At 44.7% G+C, this 17,015-nt stretch overlaps 1 protein-coding gene across 4 annotated transcripts in view; it reads right to left on the reverse strand.

Moving 5' to 3' along the window:
• Positions 1-17,015, reverse strand: part of SYNE2 (spectrin repeat containing nuclear envelope protein 2) — a 284,685-nt gene that overhangs the window by 89,994 nt on the left and 177,676 nt on the right. For 3 of the 4 annotated variants that reach the window (XM_075531885.1, XM_075531884.1, XM_075531882.1), the window contains exons 66-76: positions 14,137-14,319; positions 12,707-12,838; positions 8,886-9,007; positions 8,604-8,745; positions 6,736-6,867; positions 6,266-6,418; positions 5,483-5,692; positions 4,330-4,431; positions 2,784-2,903; positions 2,447-2,647; positions 942-1,115 (exon numbers count right to left, since the gene is read on the reverse strand). In XM_075531885.1, coding sequence (XP_075388000.1) covers positions 942-1,115; positions 2,447-2,647; positions 2,784-2,903; positions 4,330-4,431; positions 5,483-5,692; positions 6,266-6,418; positions 6,736-6,867; positions 8,604-8,745; positions 8,886-9,007; positions 12,707-12,838; positions 14,137-14,319 — 1,671 coding nt within the window. The remainder of the gene's footprint in view (positions 1-941; positions 1,116-2,446; positions 2,648-2,783; positions 2,904-4,329; positions 4,432-5,482; positions 5,693-6,265; positions 6,419-6,735; positions 6,868-8,603; positions 8,746-8,885; positions 9,008-12,706; positions 12,839-14,136; positions 14,320-17,015) is intronic. The other variant, XM_075531883.1, reaches the window with a different exon arrangement.

Consider the following 17,015-nt stretch of genomic DNA (forward strand, 5'->3'; position numbering starts at 1 on the left):
GTGTGGGTGTGCACCTCCAGCTGTTATTGCTCAGTGTCGTAGTGTTCTTTCTGACTCAGGGCTCCGATGACTAACAGAAGGAAACACCGCCTGGCCCCGCGCCGTCCCCACAGTTGTTCTTGTTTACGCCTGAGGTTTCATCGGAATCCCAAACCCAAACCACTGCCCGTGATTTGCCAGGGAAGATCTGTAGTCCAAAGAATTTTCCATGGCTGGCATCTTCAAGAAGTAGACAGTCAGGCAACTCTGGGTGGGTCTGAACTACCAACCTTCCAGTTCACAGTAGAGCTGCCACTTAGGGGAGTATTACTGCCTCGGTCTGCATCTAGCCTCCGTCCCCCCCCCCCCCATTCCTGCCGTGAGGGCCTTAGATTGTCTCCTGGAGGCATAACACGCTTGGTAATTATGGGCCACTTAGCTATTATGAGACCCTCATTGGGCCCACAAAATCTTTGCTTCTTAATAAAATGAACTATTGATACCAATAGTAACTTGACACCTTAAATCAAAAGTGAATTTTTTTTATCATAATACAGCACCCTCACAAGTTGAATCTGTCCTTGCTTTCTGCTTATTTCATCATGAGTTCATTTTAGCAGCAGAACATCTGGGCCCATCCCCTTGAGAGAGCACAATTGTTAAATAGCTTCACCTACGATCTCACGCAGGGTTCAAATGTGCTTTCACTTTTGTTTATTCACACCCTGACCTGGGAGATAAAATGATGCCAGATGATCCCAAATTCAGTGTGAGAAATCCTGACTACGTTCTCATTCAGCAGGGAGCATCCGAGCTAGGCCAGGTTCCACGTTCCGGTCATGTCCCTTTGAACTACTGATTCCTGACAACCACCTACTCGTGCTCCACACCTGGGGGCTTGGGTCACAATTGGGAAACCCCAGCGTACTGGGTGAGGTTGACTTAACCCAGACACCAGATACCTGCAGCAAGCTCTGAAGCTTCATGCCATGCTCCTGTGACTTTTCCTCTAGAAACTTCACTTCTTTGACTTGTTCGGCGACGAATTTCTCTTTCTTTTGTAATAACGAGGGAAACTTTTTGTTGGAATATGTTTGGATGAAAAACATGTCAGCAACAAGCTTCTGGAAGAAATCCTGTAACATCAAGAAGTGTTTAATGTGTGTATATATACATATATATATTTAATGCAAGAATATCGAAAAGCTAGTTACTTCACTTTTTAAAATACAGGCCAATTTGTATTTCAAGGTAACGTGCCAGGACATTCAATGGGGAGTCAAATGCACCAGGCATTTAGAAGAAAGAGAATTACGGATCTCTTTATCTCTGGATGCTAAGGGCATTTAAACAAACCCTACAGAAAAATTATGCTTAGGAACAGTTTACAAAATATCCTGTTTGAAAAGTACAAACTTTATTCATTATTGGTCAATTTTAATTTCCAGGGAGATCTTAAATCCTAAGTCGGTTCTGGGGTTTAAAAAGTTTTAAGCAGAAGTAAATGCCAATATGGTTGATCCACTTCCAGACAACGAGTTGGGTAGATAAATAGGAGTCCAGGCAGCACACACACCCAAAGATGGGGCTAAACAACAACATTTGGTGATGGGGCCCACCAGAATCCTGGTACATAAAGTCCCTCCCCACCCAGACCTGTACTTTAAGACTCCTTAAAGTGGGAGGCTTTCCTTAACCTGTTTTCTCTCTACTAGATTCCACTGGTGCTTTAGTTTCTTCTGTAAATTGAAATAAAGGCATTGAAATAAAGAAGTTTGCAAAAGCATTTGTGCAGGGCCTGGCCTACTGTCGAGGATCAATTAGTTAATAAGTTTCTGCTTTTTCTCTGTACCCTTTATACAGCATTTACCTTTCCCTTCGTTATGGACAAAGTTCGTCATATGAATAGCCCTAGGCTGTGAGACTATTATGGATTAAGGACTCCATCTGACATGTTTGTCACAGGAACCTCAGAAATGCAGTCTCTGTACTTGCTGCTTAAGAGGCCTGGCTTACTGAGATGAAATGAATGAAAACAAACAAACAAACAAACAAACAAACAATAAAACCCCAACCTGACTGTCCCATTACACTAGATATACATTTATACATTAAACAATACAGCTTCCTTTTTTATCACAATTCTCAGGAAAGCCTCCCCTAAATCTCATGAATGGTATTCCAATTTTACTCTTAAATTTTGTTCCAATGGCTCACGGATAGACCTCTAGCTTCTTAATCAGCTGCAAGTTCCCTGAGGGAAAGGAACAATGTCTGTCTTGGGATCCCAATGATATTGCCAGTGTTTACCAGTGTTCCTACTACGTAGTAAGCATGTCAATCAGTGTTTCTTCAAAGAAATGATTGATACCTATTTCACTAAGGAAGAAATGATGATCTCTGTTCACGCCCATAAAAAACCTTAAGCTGCGAGTCCATGAAAAGGTGATCTGACTGAGTGTCTTACCTTGTGGTTCTGTATGTGAGCCCGCAAGGCAGCTTGGCTTTTGGTTTGCTGCAGGTGATTGTGAGCAAGCTTCTGCTTTCCAATAGTCACCAGTTCCACCATGCCTTGCCACAAAGCATCCTGCGGGAGCTCAGTGATGGAAGGGTTGCTGAGTTCCGAGTACCTGCCTCTCAGAATTGCCCACGTATCGTCAAGCATGTCCTGAAAAGAGCAGGTATGCATGAACATTTTTAACTGACCGTGAAAACAACCCAAACGGATAACATGTCTGCCTTGCTTGGGGGAAAGCAAATCTTACAACCCTAGTTCTGAGTGGATGCTTTCTGCTTAGACATACCTCTAACTTGTAAACCTCCTGGAGTAAGCTGTGAGGTAATTGAAGCCTCTCTCCTTCGTCTCTGAGTTTTGCCACGCGGTTCTCATAACCATGCAGTTCAGCCGTATGCACATCCGCTTTCTAAGAGAGAGACGATGCACACCCCCCACAAAGCAAAATCCTTTAATAAGCTAAAGCAGTACACATCATCATTTAAGAAAACGAAGTAGGTCAGAAAGGAATGAAAGAAACCGTGCAAATCCACTCTCCACAGAAGGGCCACAGGGAAGGGATGGCAAATCCAGGGCGAGGTAGGACACAGATAACCACGGAACTGTCCTCAGGTTCTGCCATGTTTCTTCCCCTGACTACTGTGGTTTCTCATGTTCTACCTCACTGATCATGTTAGACTTGTGTATGCTCATATGTACGATTAAGATCATTTAATGCATGAAAGCCAAGCTAGATGACCCTTCAGAAACAGTAACAGGAGTAATGGCTTGCTGAGGGTGCAGGAAGAGAGGGTGGGGGAGCTGATCGTATTGACGACTGTATAACCCCACTTGAGGGGAGGGAACAAGAGAATGGATATGCTGGATGCTGTAAGATATGGCAAAATAAATATAAATAAGTAAGTAAGGGTTCTGGGTGGTGGTGGTATAGAGTGGGGGAGGGAGGGAGGGGATAAAGGGAACCTTATATCAAGGAGTTCAAGAAGAAATAAAATGTTTTAAAACTGATGGTGGTAGCAACTGTATAATATTGCTTGATGTGATTGAACTGTGGAATGTTATGAAATCTGTAAGAATTCCCAATAAAATGATTAAAAGAAAATCCACTCTCCCCTTTTCTAAGACATTCTAAGCAAATCTTAAGCACCCTGTGCTGCAATTTGTTTTCCAACCAGTTGTTCTTCACATTACTCACACACACACACAAGCATAGCTGGCTCTTTCCAGGCAGACCCCTGCTCTTCCATTTGAGACCCTTCATTTTAGCAGCAGTCTGCTTTTCATGGACACGTGGGCCGTTTACTCCTGTTTACAATTCTTGTGACAAACAGTGCTGCCAGGCACCTCCGTGAACATTCAGACACATGATCATCTGGGCGCACTGGCAGTTTCTCTTAGACAAACGCAAGGTCAGCATCTAAAACAGCGCCCGGGTCCTGGGCGTCCTAAATCAATGCTGCTAAAGAACGAAGAGAAATTGCTGCTAGCTATTGGGAGGTGCTTCTTCAGGTTAAAATTTCGACGATAGCCAATTGATCCCAGATGCCGAACCAGTCAGCACTCCCCACGGAGAGGGTCTCCTTTCCAATACTGGATAAACTTAGGTTTCTGCCAGGTTCAGAGGTGAACACAGTACCTTGTTTTAATACTTTGCACTTCATAATGTGGTACTTACGTGAAGTCTATAAAGGTCAAGGCAAGTACTTTTCCATTTTTATGTATTACTTAAACCATGCCACTTGCTCAGAGGAAAGTGGTTCATAGGCAAAGAATAAAAAAACATAAGATGTTTTAGCTCACAGTTGGGTTCATTCAAATTCTTTTTCCTTGATTACCTGTAACTGTTTATCAACACTCTGGCCACTAATTTCATTCAAAGACTGTTGTAGAGATGTTTTATTCTTAATCAGTTGGTCATACAATCGTTTTATTTCAGCCTGTATAAAGAGATAAAATCAAGAAACAGTGAGCGGTCTCCCCCAGGCCCTCCACTACCTTGTTCTTCCTCAGTTTTATGCCGTTGGAAATCTCACACACCCACAAGAATAGGAGGAACCCCATCATGCAGCTTCAGCATCTTCTATCCCATGACCTTTTTTCCTCGGAGTATTCTGACATAAATCCCAAATGATGTGTCATTTCATCAGTACACCTTTCACTGTATTTTTAAAAGCTAGATTCTCCGCCTTCCGAACACTATCTATTCTCCCAAAGCAGCCATTTCTTAGTATTGGTAAGCATTACTAAGCAGTCACTTTTCTTCTCGGCTCTCACTTCGTGTGCTTGTGTACGTTGGGATCCAAGCGAGATCTAATACGTTGTGAAGGATTAATATGAATTCTACTTCGTTTCTTCCGTTTTGGGAAGCTGGTGTGTGCGTCTGTTCAGACAGCTGGCACTTTGCTGGCTGCCCCTCCCACTGCTCTTTGCAAGTTCTTTCCTCGTGCCTGCACTACCGGGATTCCCGTCTCCATGACTGTTGGGATTCAGGTTTGACTTTTAGGACAGGATCCCTTCGCAAGCGGTTTAGTGCCTCACTGCTTTCCATGAGACAACCCTAGTCCCTTCCACACTAGTCCACCTGCCTCTCCCACACCCCAACCCACTTTCCCAACAGTATCTGCCAGGTGACCGCCGCACCGGAAACACAACATGCCTTGGCTCACAAATCTCCGATGACTTCCCCTTTGCTAGAAATTCAAATACCTGTCCTCGAACATGCCACTCATTAGCTGGGCGACTCTAGTCCAAGAAGGGACCAACACCTGCACTTCCCTCACAAACGCATGCCCCCAGACTTTGAAAAGGGCCACATTCACAAGACTGCCTTTCGTCACGAGCGACAGTGCTAACTTTAAAAACGCCACAGCAGGAGAGCCCCCCTGTTTCCCTCGGCAATTCCCGGTCAAGGCTGCTGCGAGGGACAGCGTGATCGGAAAGGTAATGTCCTGAAGCTGTGCCCAGCAGGACGTCAGGTCAGAAACGCACCTGATAACCGCGGTCATAGTCAAGGCCCGCCTTCAGGGACTTGCTTCGAGCGGCAGCTGTTGCCTGGATGTGCTCCAGGCGCTCTTGGAGGTTGTTAAAACATTCAAGACATAGGTTGGGGTTCTTGCCAGGACAAGTCCCGGCTTTGGAAAGCTCTCCCTTCTTGTCACTCACGGCTAAATACAGTTTTTTCAACTCAAGAGCCAGAGCCTGTTAGGAAGGGAGGAAGGATGGAATTGGTGAGTTCTGAGCTCCAGAGGCTTCCACGCAGGTTCTTCCCAACTCGATTATGGCTGATCAAGCGAAATGAGAATAGACCTGGATTTATAAAATGTGAGTGGTCTAGAACAATCATCAGAATGAGACGATTTCCAACCAAAATCCTGCGAGAAACTTAAGTGCCCTCTTAGACATCAAGGGCAGTGCGCAAGTTACACAGCAACCAAATCTCTTGACCGACAGAGTCAGGAAACGGCAATGCCCTGCTCAGAGTTGACGGCCAACCCTGGCACCTTGAAGGTGATCCTGGAAAGAAACCAATCTCTCATACCAGCTTCCAGAAAGGGCTTTCATACCTCTCTCAGGTTCCCATTCTAAGGGCTACCCTTGTAATAGTTCTGATACATCCCAATTTTACAAATTTTGGTCAGTTTTAGTTTGGCTGCCTTGGTCAGGACTGAACTGGTTGGAATCAAGTCAAGGCCCTGCTTCCGCGCTGCCTTAATGATCTGGGCTGGGTAAGAGCCAAGGCATGGGATCTCTCGAACTCTCCACACTCCCTACCTCATAGTGTACTTGCTGGGCATACATATCGCCTCTGACAAGTGCCGGCGTTTGCAGCATCTCTTCCACGCTGCGCAGGCACTGACTGAGAGCCCACAGTAGGTCAAATAATTTTTTATCCATGTTTACGTATGTTTCTTCTGTCAAGTTTTCCTGAATCAAGAGAAAAACCAAAGAAATAAAATCATTAAGATGACAATGCAAATCATCACTGCAGATGTGACTAATCAGTCATGATCCTGTGTCTGTTCGTTCTCAGAGACAGAATCCTTGCCCACACCATGTCCTAGGCAGCCACTAAGAAACTGATCAGAGTCAGTGAGCAAGCTAAGTTCTGTTTGCACTTCTAGGACTCATTCTGTTATTTTTTTTCACTGAAGAAAATGATGACCAATGTACAAATTATATCATGACACTTTGTACTGCTCGTGCTGTTGCTAGGGGAGAGGCAAACAAAGTGCAAATTCTACCTGTGCTTGGAGAGTAGTTGCCTCTTGACGTAAGTCTTCAAGTTGGGTAGTGTAGGCTTGCAGTTCTTCAGTTGTTGGGTATCTAAAGTTAGACACGTCCGCACTGGGTAGAATGCTTATATTTAGGGAAACCTATTTGAAAAAGGGACCCCCGTTAGTGAAAGTTGAGATGGGGATGATGTAAGTCGAATAGTCTTACATAGTTAGCAGGCTATCTCTTGAGTCATCTTGTTAAACATTTTTAATTATCGTACCATTTATAGAATGAAAAAAACCACCCATAATTAAACTTTCAACATCATGAATGGTTTTTAGTTATGATAGGCTTTACTTACACTCCTGTGGGTACCTTTTATGTACTAAAGGAGAGAACAAACTATAAGTGACAGAGGGGAAAAACCACATATCCTTCCATTTAGTAGCAACCATACTCATGTAGCAAGGTTAGTTGTCTCTCTCCTTATTTATTAGTTGGCTCTGAGAGTAGCCAACTCTTAGAGTACAAAGCATCTCCGGTGATGGGCTCATCTTGATCTGTCATTGAGAATCTAAGTACAGGTTGAAAATAAGCTATGATTTTGAAGAGTGAATGACTCAGAGTTCATTTCCTCTTCAGATTGGCAAATTGACATATAAAAAGAAACCAGGTGTTTCTTTTTCGGGGAAGATTGTGGTAGAAACTACAGACAGTCTGCTCTCGGAAAGAGAATGACGCCCACATTACAGCACGTACACGCGGATGAGACCAAGGCTAACCCTCTCAAAAGCTCCAGTCAAGTTTAATTGGTCAAATAAAGTTCTCAGCAGAACAGATAAGAACTGAGCCATTTCCACCGGGTTGGAGAATTGGGAAGTTAGCGGTAACCTTTGCCCTGGCTGGAAGTGTGGAATGTTGGGGGCAGAAGCCAGATTGAGCTGAGCTGAGCAAGGGAAGGGCCTCAAAGAAACATTCTGATGGTTCCGTTTAGAGATAAGCCCACCAGGATTGGGAACACCCATCCCGAAGGAATAAACATTGCCCTGGCCACATGGATGGGAACCTGAGAGACAGGTGTTATTGCTAGATGCCCTTTCATCTTTTAATTTCCTCAAAGCTGCAGGCAATTTCATATGCTCAAGTCTTTGTTCCTCTAACCTTCTCTGCCTGAAATCCTGTTACCACCCTAGTCAATCTAATGAATACTAAGACCTTGTTCAAAACCCGGCTCATGTCATCTTCTCTTTGAGATCTTTCAATGCGCTCCCTCCTCCCCACTGCTAGTAGACCAGTTGCTTCCCATGCACTCAGAAAGCTCTGTGTGGTCACTCTCATGCACTTGGTACTTGGCTGATCGTCCCTGCTAGACGCTGAACTCCCAGGGAAACAGCATCAGATGCATCCTTTCCACTTGGGGATCTGGCATGCGGGCTGGCACATAGCAGACTCCACAGAGTCCTTTGATGAATAAGGATACCTAACCAAGTATAGCACTGCATAGTTTAGATATTTTTCCATGTAGCCTCTATCCTTTTCATCTATTCAACAAGTGGACCAGATTCTCTGATGTACCAGACACTGAAATGGGAACCACGGTACAGACTGGGTCCCCACACACCACCTCGTGGAGAACATAGACAAATAACCAGGCTCAGAGCAGGGGTCAGGGAAGTCCAGGGTACTCACAGAAAAGGCGCCTCCCACCGTTTTCCAGTAGGTTCTGCCAATTCAAGTCTGTTGGTGTAAAACCTATTGGCTTTATACCAGTCTTCTATTTTTGCTTTATGAAAGCAAACTTCTACATAAGGCAGAGCAGACCTCTTTTTTCAATGCACATTGAATTGACAAAGATAAACATTCCTATTTACATTGTGAGTGTACACAGACTAACCTGAGGCTCCACAAGCTGAGGTAAGGGAAGGCATATTTTTGATGACAGCTCATGCTGTAAATATTGCCACTTATCTCCACTTTGACCTTGGGCTGACAAGACCACATTGGGGGCAGCATCCTGGGAGCTAGATGCCTCATTGCTTTTGAGAAAGAGCGAAGGGTACAAAGAATGATCTAATTACGCATTGCATTCAGACAATGTTGGAAAAATGATTTTCAAAGAAAAGAACACTAATCCTCCCAACCCAACTTGATGTCCATCGGTTTCAAAATAGTTTACCTCAAAGATGATTCCTGAGTTGGATCTTGGGCTCGTTGGGAACATTGCGGCCCCATTTTCGCAACATTAAGTTCTATGAATTTGATGAAATCTTTCTGTTCCACTGGTTTTAACTCTGGAACCTATAAATAAATAAGTTCATATGGTCCCATCAATCATTCTTTTCAATAAATATGGTTTTCTGCACCCACAGGTTTCCTCTGTTGAGAGGATATGATCTTTAACTTCTTCCTAAATTCTTAGATACTATTTCTCTCTTGCTTCTTGTTACCTCTTGTTTTGCAAGAACCTATTAAAAAATCCATTCCATGATCCAGTGTTATTTAAAACACACGATACCCACTGGAAAACATTGCCCCAAACATATTAACATATTTTGAAATCACAGATACGCTGTGCCAAATAAAACAAGTCATTTGGAAAAACGTAAGGTTCTCTGGATCAGAATAAGGAGCTCACTGGCAAAATCACAGGCTTCTGCTATTTAAGGGAACCAGGATGGAGATACAGGGATTAGGAGTCACTTAATCTGGTGTCAATTTAAGGATGAAGAGTGGAGGGGTGAGTCTGGAGAAAACCAGTGAGACTTCTGTGGGCATGGCCTTCTCCTGAGAATTCTGGGAAATCTGGTACTTCCTTCTTGAAGGCGGAAGACACTTCTCTCTCTGGAGCTCCCTGACAGGCATTGCAGAAGACAAGCCACATGGGCGCAACCAGACCTCACAAGCCGGAGAAGCCACACAGAGAGCCCTGCCAGCGCTGAGATACTTCCAATGACACTGGATCCAAAGACTTTCCACCCACTGGCCTGTGATCTTCTGCATTCGGCATCATTACGTGTGTTTCATGAGGTTGAAGATGACTTTATAGATTGATATCGGAAATATGGGCTAATATCGGACATATGGACTTGATCTGGACTGGGGTGGGATGTTTCTCCATGTTCAATTGCTCTTGTACATAAAGCTTTCTTGTACACACGTGAGTGTGTCTGTGGGTTTGTGTCCCCAGTCTGCCCAGACAGACACAGAGTAAGGGTTTCTCAAGAGCTGGGTCTCCCAGCAGGCTCCCATCCAAAGGGTGAAATGTTTTCTGTCACATCCATGCCTGTACTGCACATGCTGTAGGTCAGCGATTCTCAACCTGTGGGTTGTGACCCCCTTGGGGGTCAAACAACCCTTTCACAGGGGTCACTTGATTCATAACAGTAGCAAAATTAGAGTGATGAAGTAGCAATGAAAATAATTTGATGGTTGGGGGGTCACCACCACATGAGGAACTACGAAAGGGTCGCGGCATGAGGAGGTGGAGCACCAGTGCCGTAGGAGAAAGAACAAACAGGAAGCGGTGCCTAGACTTCAAACAGTTGGAGGAAAATGGAATACTAAAAAAAAAGATGTTTTCCATGAATCCTTTAAGCCCCTTTATAGAGTGTAGGCTGAGTGTGTGCTGGATTGCATGGAAGAGAAAGGGCCTTTGCTCCCCAGGTCCGGCCATTGTGTTTTGTGTGAGGTGTAAACCAGCAATTGCAGAAAGAATCACCACCCCCCCCCCACACACACACATATACACCCTTCAGCTATAAGCCTGGTCATCAGACAGGTTATCAGATTAAAATGATAAATCTGACTTGAATGGTTAAAATCTTATCATTTGATCTCCATTTGGATACACTTTGAACTTGATCTGGTTTTTCATATTTTCTACTATCCATCTATCCATCCATCATATCTATCTATCTATCTATCTATCTATCTATCTATCATCTATCTATCTATCATGTTTTCCAGATTGGGGCTTCTATATGTTGCATTTTGTTGTTGTCAATAGTGTTCTTGACCCTGTTACGTATCTTTCTATGTTTTTTGGTATATGAAACCAGGTTGGGTGAATCTATAGCGACAAGAACAAGAACAAGGGTACCTGGAAGGCAGGGCAGGGGCTGGAGAGAGTACGGGGAGCTGACTACAGGAGTTCAAGAAGGGAGAAAATGTTATGAAAATGGTTGCTTGACAAATGTGGTGAAGAAAGCTGATGGTGCCCGGCTATCAAAAGAGATAGTGTCTGGGGTCTTAAAGGCTTGAAGGTGAACAAGCGGCCATCTAGCTCAGAAGCAAAAAAGCCCACATGGAAGAAGCACACCGGCCAGTGCGATCACGAGGTGCCAAAGGGACCAGGTATAAGGCATCATGCAAAAAAAAAAAAAAGATATATGTGTGTGTGTATATATATATATATATATATATATATATATATATATATATATATACACACACATACACACCATATTGAATGAAGGGGGAAGTGCAGAGTGGAGACCCAAGTCCCAAGTGTCGGCCAATGGAGATCCCCTCACAGAGGGGTTCAGGAGAGGAGATGGGTCAATTAGGGTGCGAGGTAGTAACGATGAAGAACACAGCTTTCCCCCAGATCCTGGATGCTTCCTCCCCCCAACTACCATCATCCGAATTCTACCTTGTAGGGCTGGATAGGGCAGAGGTTGTACACTGGTACATATGAGGGCTGGAGGCACAGGGAATCTAGGGTGGATGATACCTTCAGGACCAAGGGTGTAAGGGGCGATGCTGGGAGAGTGGAGGGCGAGTGGGTTGGAAAGGGGGAACTGATTACAAGGACCCACATGTGACCTCCTCCCTGGGAGAGGGACGGCAGAGAAGGGGGGGGAAGGGAGACTCCAGATAGAGAAAGATATGACAAAATAACGATGTATAAATTACCAAGGGCACATGAGGGAGGGGGGAGCGGGGAGGGAGGGAAAAAAAAAAAAAGAGGACCTGAAGCAAAGGGCTTAAGTGGAGAGCAAATGCTTTGAGAATGATTGGGGCAGGGAATGTATGGATGTGCTTTATACAATTGATGTATGTATATGTATGGATTGTGATAAGAGTTGTATGAGTCCCTAATAAAATGTAAAAAAAGAAAAAAAAAGAAAGAAAATGGTTGCTTGAAATGACTGAAGTATTGAGTGGTATGATGTCTGGATGATGTCCGAATAAAATGATTTGGGGAAAAAAAAGTGATTCTGTACAATTAAGCAGTCATGGGGACAGAGGAAGTTACTGTGAGCTCACGAAGAGAGGAAGCTTTCTTAGACCAAGAGAAGGGACTGAGAGAGGGAGGGAGGGAGGGAAGAAGAGGGATCCAATCCCCAGTCCCTTTAGAAGGGAACGCTCCTTAGAGGCAAGGATGGAGAGACTTTGTCTCCCGTAAGCCGCACATGTTATCGAGAGAGGTCAGTTCCCGGAGAAAGACATCGTGCTTGGTGTAGGAGAGGAGCCGTCGGAACAGCAGAAGAAAAGCCCCCAACAGGATGGATTGCCACAGTGGATTCAAACAGAACAGCAGCCGTGAGGACGGAGCAGGACTGGGCCGGGTGTTCCATTCTGCTGTGCACACTGCTGCTTAGTATTGCTGGGAGTCAGAATCCACTAGACGGCACCTACCAGCAGCTGTCAGAGAAAGCACCGAACCCAAGCCCTCTGCTTAGGTGGCCTGGATGGGAACTGCAAAGAGAGCCCATTCTCCCAGCAATAGAGACCAGAGTGTTTTGGCCACGCAGGTTCAGCCAGTCCGGAAGGAATGTGCTGTTTAATATAAGATGCGAGCCAATTAAGGGGCATGGGAAAGCCGCCCTGCCTGCGGCAGCTGAGGGCAGAGCAGAGGCCGCACACACCGCATGACCACGCGTCACCTTCCCACCTAGTTAGCAAATGCTCCAAGGGCAGTTGAACGTTTAGTGCCAAACGAGATGCCAGTGAGAAAACGCTTCGTGCTCTTCCCAATGCGGGGGTGGAAGTTACCTGCGGCCGCTGGGAATCTTTGTGTCTGCCGCACAGCGGCCTTGCGCCGACCGTGGAGTCAAAGGCAGAGGGGCCGTCGGGCTGGAGATCTTTGGCATCCTCGGAAGCCTTCTTTCCAACGGCCAGGTGCTGCTGCAAAAACATTTCACGAGGGCAGGACTATGTCACTGGAAAGACCCACTTCCTTTCCAGCGTCATCGCAGATTTACAGGAAGCAAATGGTAGTAGTTTGCCATGTATTATAATTCTTTATGTATGTGTTCATGTGATTTTTTCATAACAATTTAAAAAAATCATGATCTACATTTGATTGCTTCCTTTAGTCAAATTTATCTGATGAACTATTGAAAAACAGAAATTGCCTATGTTCAGAAAAGGAAGTAAATAAAAGTTAAAAGTGTGCTATGCTTAAAAGGTTCCTCTATGTCTAAAGCAGGTCGTTGTTTTTGTTTTGTTTTTTTTTCAGAAAGGAAAGGACATATTAGGATGAAAAGTGAACCACCCGCCCTTTATATCCCAACAAATCTCATTTCGGAGTCTGAGGCATCTGGAAACCGCGCATAAGTATGAACGCGAATCTCGACTAAGAGCCTGTCATGAGATAAGGCAAACTTGTATTGCTTAAATAAGGGAAGCTTTTAAAGACCAAAGAACACTTAAACTGTATAATGCTTTGCTCAGATTATATGTATTTGTAAACAAATAACAAAAGTACCCTGGAAGCAGATCTTGTGTTTCTGATGTTACATTTTCATCTCAACTGTAAAGGCTTCCTTTTCCTTATCAATTGGAATCTCACGGTTCCTTTAAAATATATGTTTCTTGTACAAAGGCTTCGATCAGACCAGTGAGAACACCCAACCCAAACCAGCTCGAACCAAACCACCACCACCACCACCCACCCAAGTGCACGCACGCACTCACTCACTCGCTCACTGAGCGGATTCCCACTCGCAGCTACAAGACAGGGCAGAACTGTCCCTGCGGGTTTCCACGATGGTAACTGTATAGGCGAGTGAAAGCCTCATTTTTCTCCCAAGGAGCAGCTGGTGGTTTAAACTGCTGATCTTATGGTTAACAGTCCAAGGCATAACCCACGGCACCACCTGGACTCCTCAAAAAAGTGCCCAAATAAAATCAGTAATAAAAAGCCAGTGTACGCATTCCTCCCAGTTTTGAGTGCATTGCTGGGTCTCCCATAGGTGCACAGCTTCTGTGTGCTGGCCAGTCAGTTGGACTCATGGCTACTCCATGGACTGAGCAGGGATTTCGAGGCTGCAGTCTTTAGGGGGAACAGATACCAGGGCTTCCTCCTACGGAGCTGCTGATGGGGTGCCAACAGTCAGAACAGCAGTTCCCAGCCTGTCACACCACCAGGGAGGGCTCTCTATCAAGTGACATACACACAGACATAGAGCGTTCTCTTTTACCTGATCCTCACTGTATTTCTCCTGAAGCATCATCTGAACTTTTTCCAAATTGCATTTTACGGTTTTCAGTTTCAAGGACAAGGCTTCAGCCTCTTGCTGAATGGCTCCACCATCTCCCAGGCCCTGATCTTTGCAGTTCTCCAACAGAGAGACAACCTTGTGTTCGATTTCTGTTAGCATAGCCTAGCAAATAAAATCATTTAATTATTCATACTTGGTGGGCTAACACAAGCAATAGTCCCCAAAATAAGTGAGCTCCTCTCTCTAAATAAGTGTATGGCGAAGTCTCGGACATAGGATTGGATCTCAGGAAAACAGACAAGCAAAGACAAACTTCTACATAACTCACGTATAGAGCCCAGCTCTGCCCTTTATGACCCGTGTACCTTTGGGCATGTTATTTTAGGTGACTGTGGCTGATAGCCGCCTGCAAAATGGGGGAAAGAACAGAACTTACCTCCAAGGGTCATTGTGAGACATTAATGAGTCAATCCATGTGTTCTGTCCAGTCTGTGGTTGACTGCTATTCTTATTTTCTCCACCTTCCTAACATATATTTTTTTCTATTGCAATCTAAGTATCAAGTAATAGTAGGAAAAAAAAGACCAGCCTACAGAACGAGTGAACTATCCCTTGTCCTCTCCTTTTCTTCATCAAGCCAACCAAGCCTCCAAAATATCAGCCCACCACAGAAGAAACGGATTGGAACCTGAAGCTCCGAGTCGTCGATTCAGCTGGCCAACTTACACACAGGTCTAAAAATAAATCCGTTGGATGGGGTCAGTTAGCCAATGCCATCTCATTCCTCCTCAGCAGATCAAGTTTGCCATCTCCCGGGGCTCAGGAGCCCCACCAGTCCTGTCAGCTGGCTGGCACCAAACACAGAGGCATCCATAGCTGTGGGAGGCCTGGGCACGCAAGTCCAGTCGCCAGGGTCACATGCACTTCACCATGGTGACACTTGAGCTGTCAACTCAGCCTGTGGTGTAGAACAGGCTGAGTCTTTGGAAGAAACCTAAGGAAAAGCTATATCCTTAAATTTTCCAACACCGTCTCTTCATCTAAGCCCACGACTTGGATCCTCTTTAGCAGTGTTTCCCACAGTAGATGATACTGACCCTGAGGGGCAATGGAAGGATTTGTCAAATGTGGATAGCTACACTTGATTTGGATCATGGGATATCATACAGATGCTTTTAATTACCAGGGAGGTTCCCAGTTATGTGTTTTTTTTTTCCCTGAAAAGGGGGCGGTAGGCCACATAAGTTTAGAAACCTGTGCTCTATAGCAGTGGTTCCCAACCTTCCTCCTGCCTCCACCCTTTCATACAGTTCCTCAGGTTGTGGTGACCCCACCATGAAGTTCTTTTCATTGCTACTTCATAACTGTCATTTAGCTAATGTTATGAATCGTCATGTAAACATCTGATATGCAGGATGTATTTTCATGGTTACAAATTGAACATAATTAAAGTATAGTGATACATCACAAAAACCATATGTAGTAATTACATATTGTGAAATATTTATTTCTAATGACAAATCAATGAAATTTTGTCTGGAAGCATGGTGTAGCATGGCTAACAGTCTTCATACCGGGTACTCATATGTGGGTGTATCTGCATCTGGGTGGAGCTGCCTGCAGACGGATAGAGAAGCGGTGTCTTGGTTCCTAAGAACATGGGAAATATGTGTTTTCCGATGGTCTTAGGCGACCCCTGTGGAAGGATCGTTTGACCCCCCCAAAGGGGTCGCGACCCAGGGGTTGAGAACCACTGCTCCTTAGCTTATTCTAGGTTTGCTTTCGACACTTGGATTCTTTATAATGCACTTGCTCACGTGTCTGCATACACTTCCTGATCACCCTGTTAGGAGTTGTAAGTTGATACACCATGGTTCACCCGACTACTTCCCTATTGTTCACCCTGTAAACGGTTTCTCAGTTCTTCATGTTTGTAATCAATACTGCTAAGAGTATTTGTCTCCTTTGGGGATTGTTTTCAGAGGGCAAATTTAAAGTTGAGATATTATTAGGTCAGAGCAGGCATATTATATATCGACAGCTGACTTCCCCAAACAACAAACCTGTAGCCATACGAAGCTACCAGACAATCAAACCAAAAACCAAACCCATAGCCCTCAAGTTGATTCCGATTCATGGCAACACCAGGTGTCAGAGTAGGGCTACTCCATGGGGTTTTCTTGATTGTAATCTTTTTTTAAAATACTTTTATTGGAGGCTCTTACATCTCTTATCACAATCCATACATTCCTCCAATGTGTCAAGCACATTTTACATATGCCGCCATCATTTTCAAAGCATTCTCTTCCCACTTGAGCCCTCTATCAGCTCCCCATTTCCCCCTCCCTTCCCACCCTGCCTCACGAACTCTTGATAAGTTATAGATTATTTTTCTCATATCTTACATCATTCTCCTTAGTCCCTCACCTACTTTTCCATGATTCATCTCCCTGGGTGGGGTTTCTAGATTGATCCTTGTGATCGATTCCCCCTCCCCGCCCTAATCCTCCTGGTATCTCTACTCTCACTGTTGGCCCTGAGGGGTTTATCTATCCTGGATTCCCTGTGTGGCAGGCTCTTATCTGTAGCAATGTGCATGCTCTGGTCTAATCTGATTTGTAAGGTAGAACTGAGGTCATGATAATGCGGAGAAGGACGCACCAAAGAACTAGCGAAAAGTTGTGTGTTTCGTCGGTGCTACACTGTACCCTGACTGGCTCATCTCTTCCCTGTGACCCCTCTGTGAGGGGATGTCCAATTGTGTACAGATGGGCATTGGGTCCCCACTCCATGCCCCTCCCCTCCATTCACCTTGGGTATCATTTTATTCTGGGTCTTAGATGCCTGATACCTGATTT

Source organism: Tenrec ecaudatus, chromosome 14 (genome assembly GCF_050624435.1).
Source record: "Tenrec ecaudatus isolate mTenEca1 chromosome 14, mTenEca1.hap1, whole genome shotgun sequence".
NCBI lineage: Eukaryota > Metazoa > Chordata > Mammalia > Afrosoricida > Tenrecidae > Tenrec > Tenrec ecaudatus.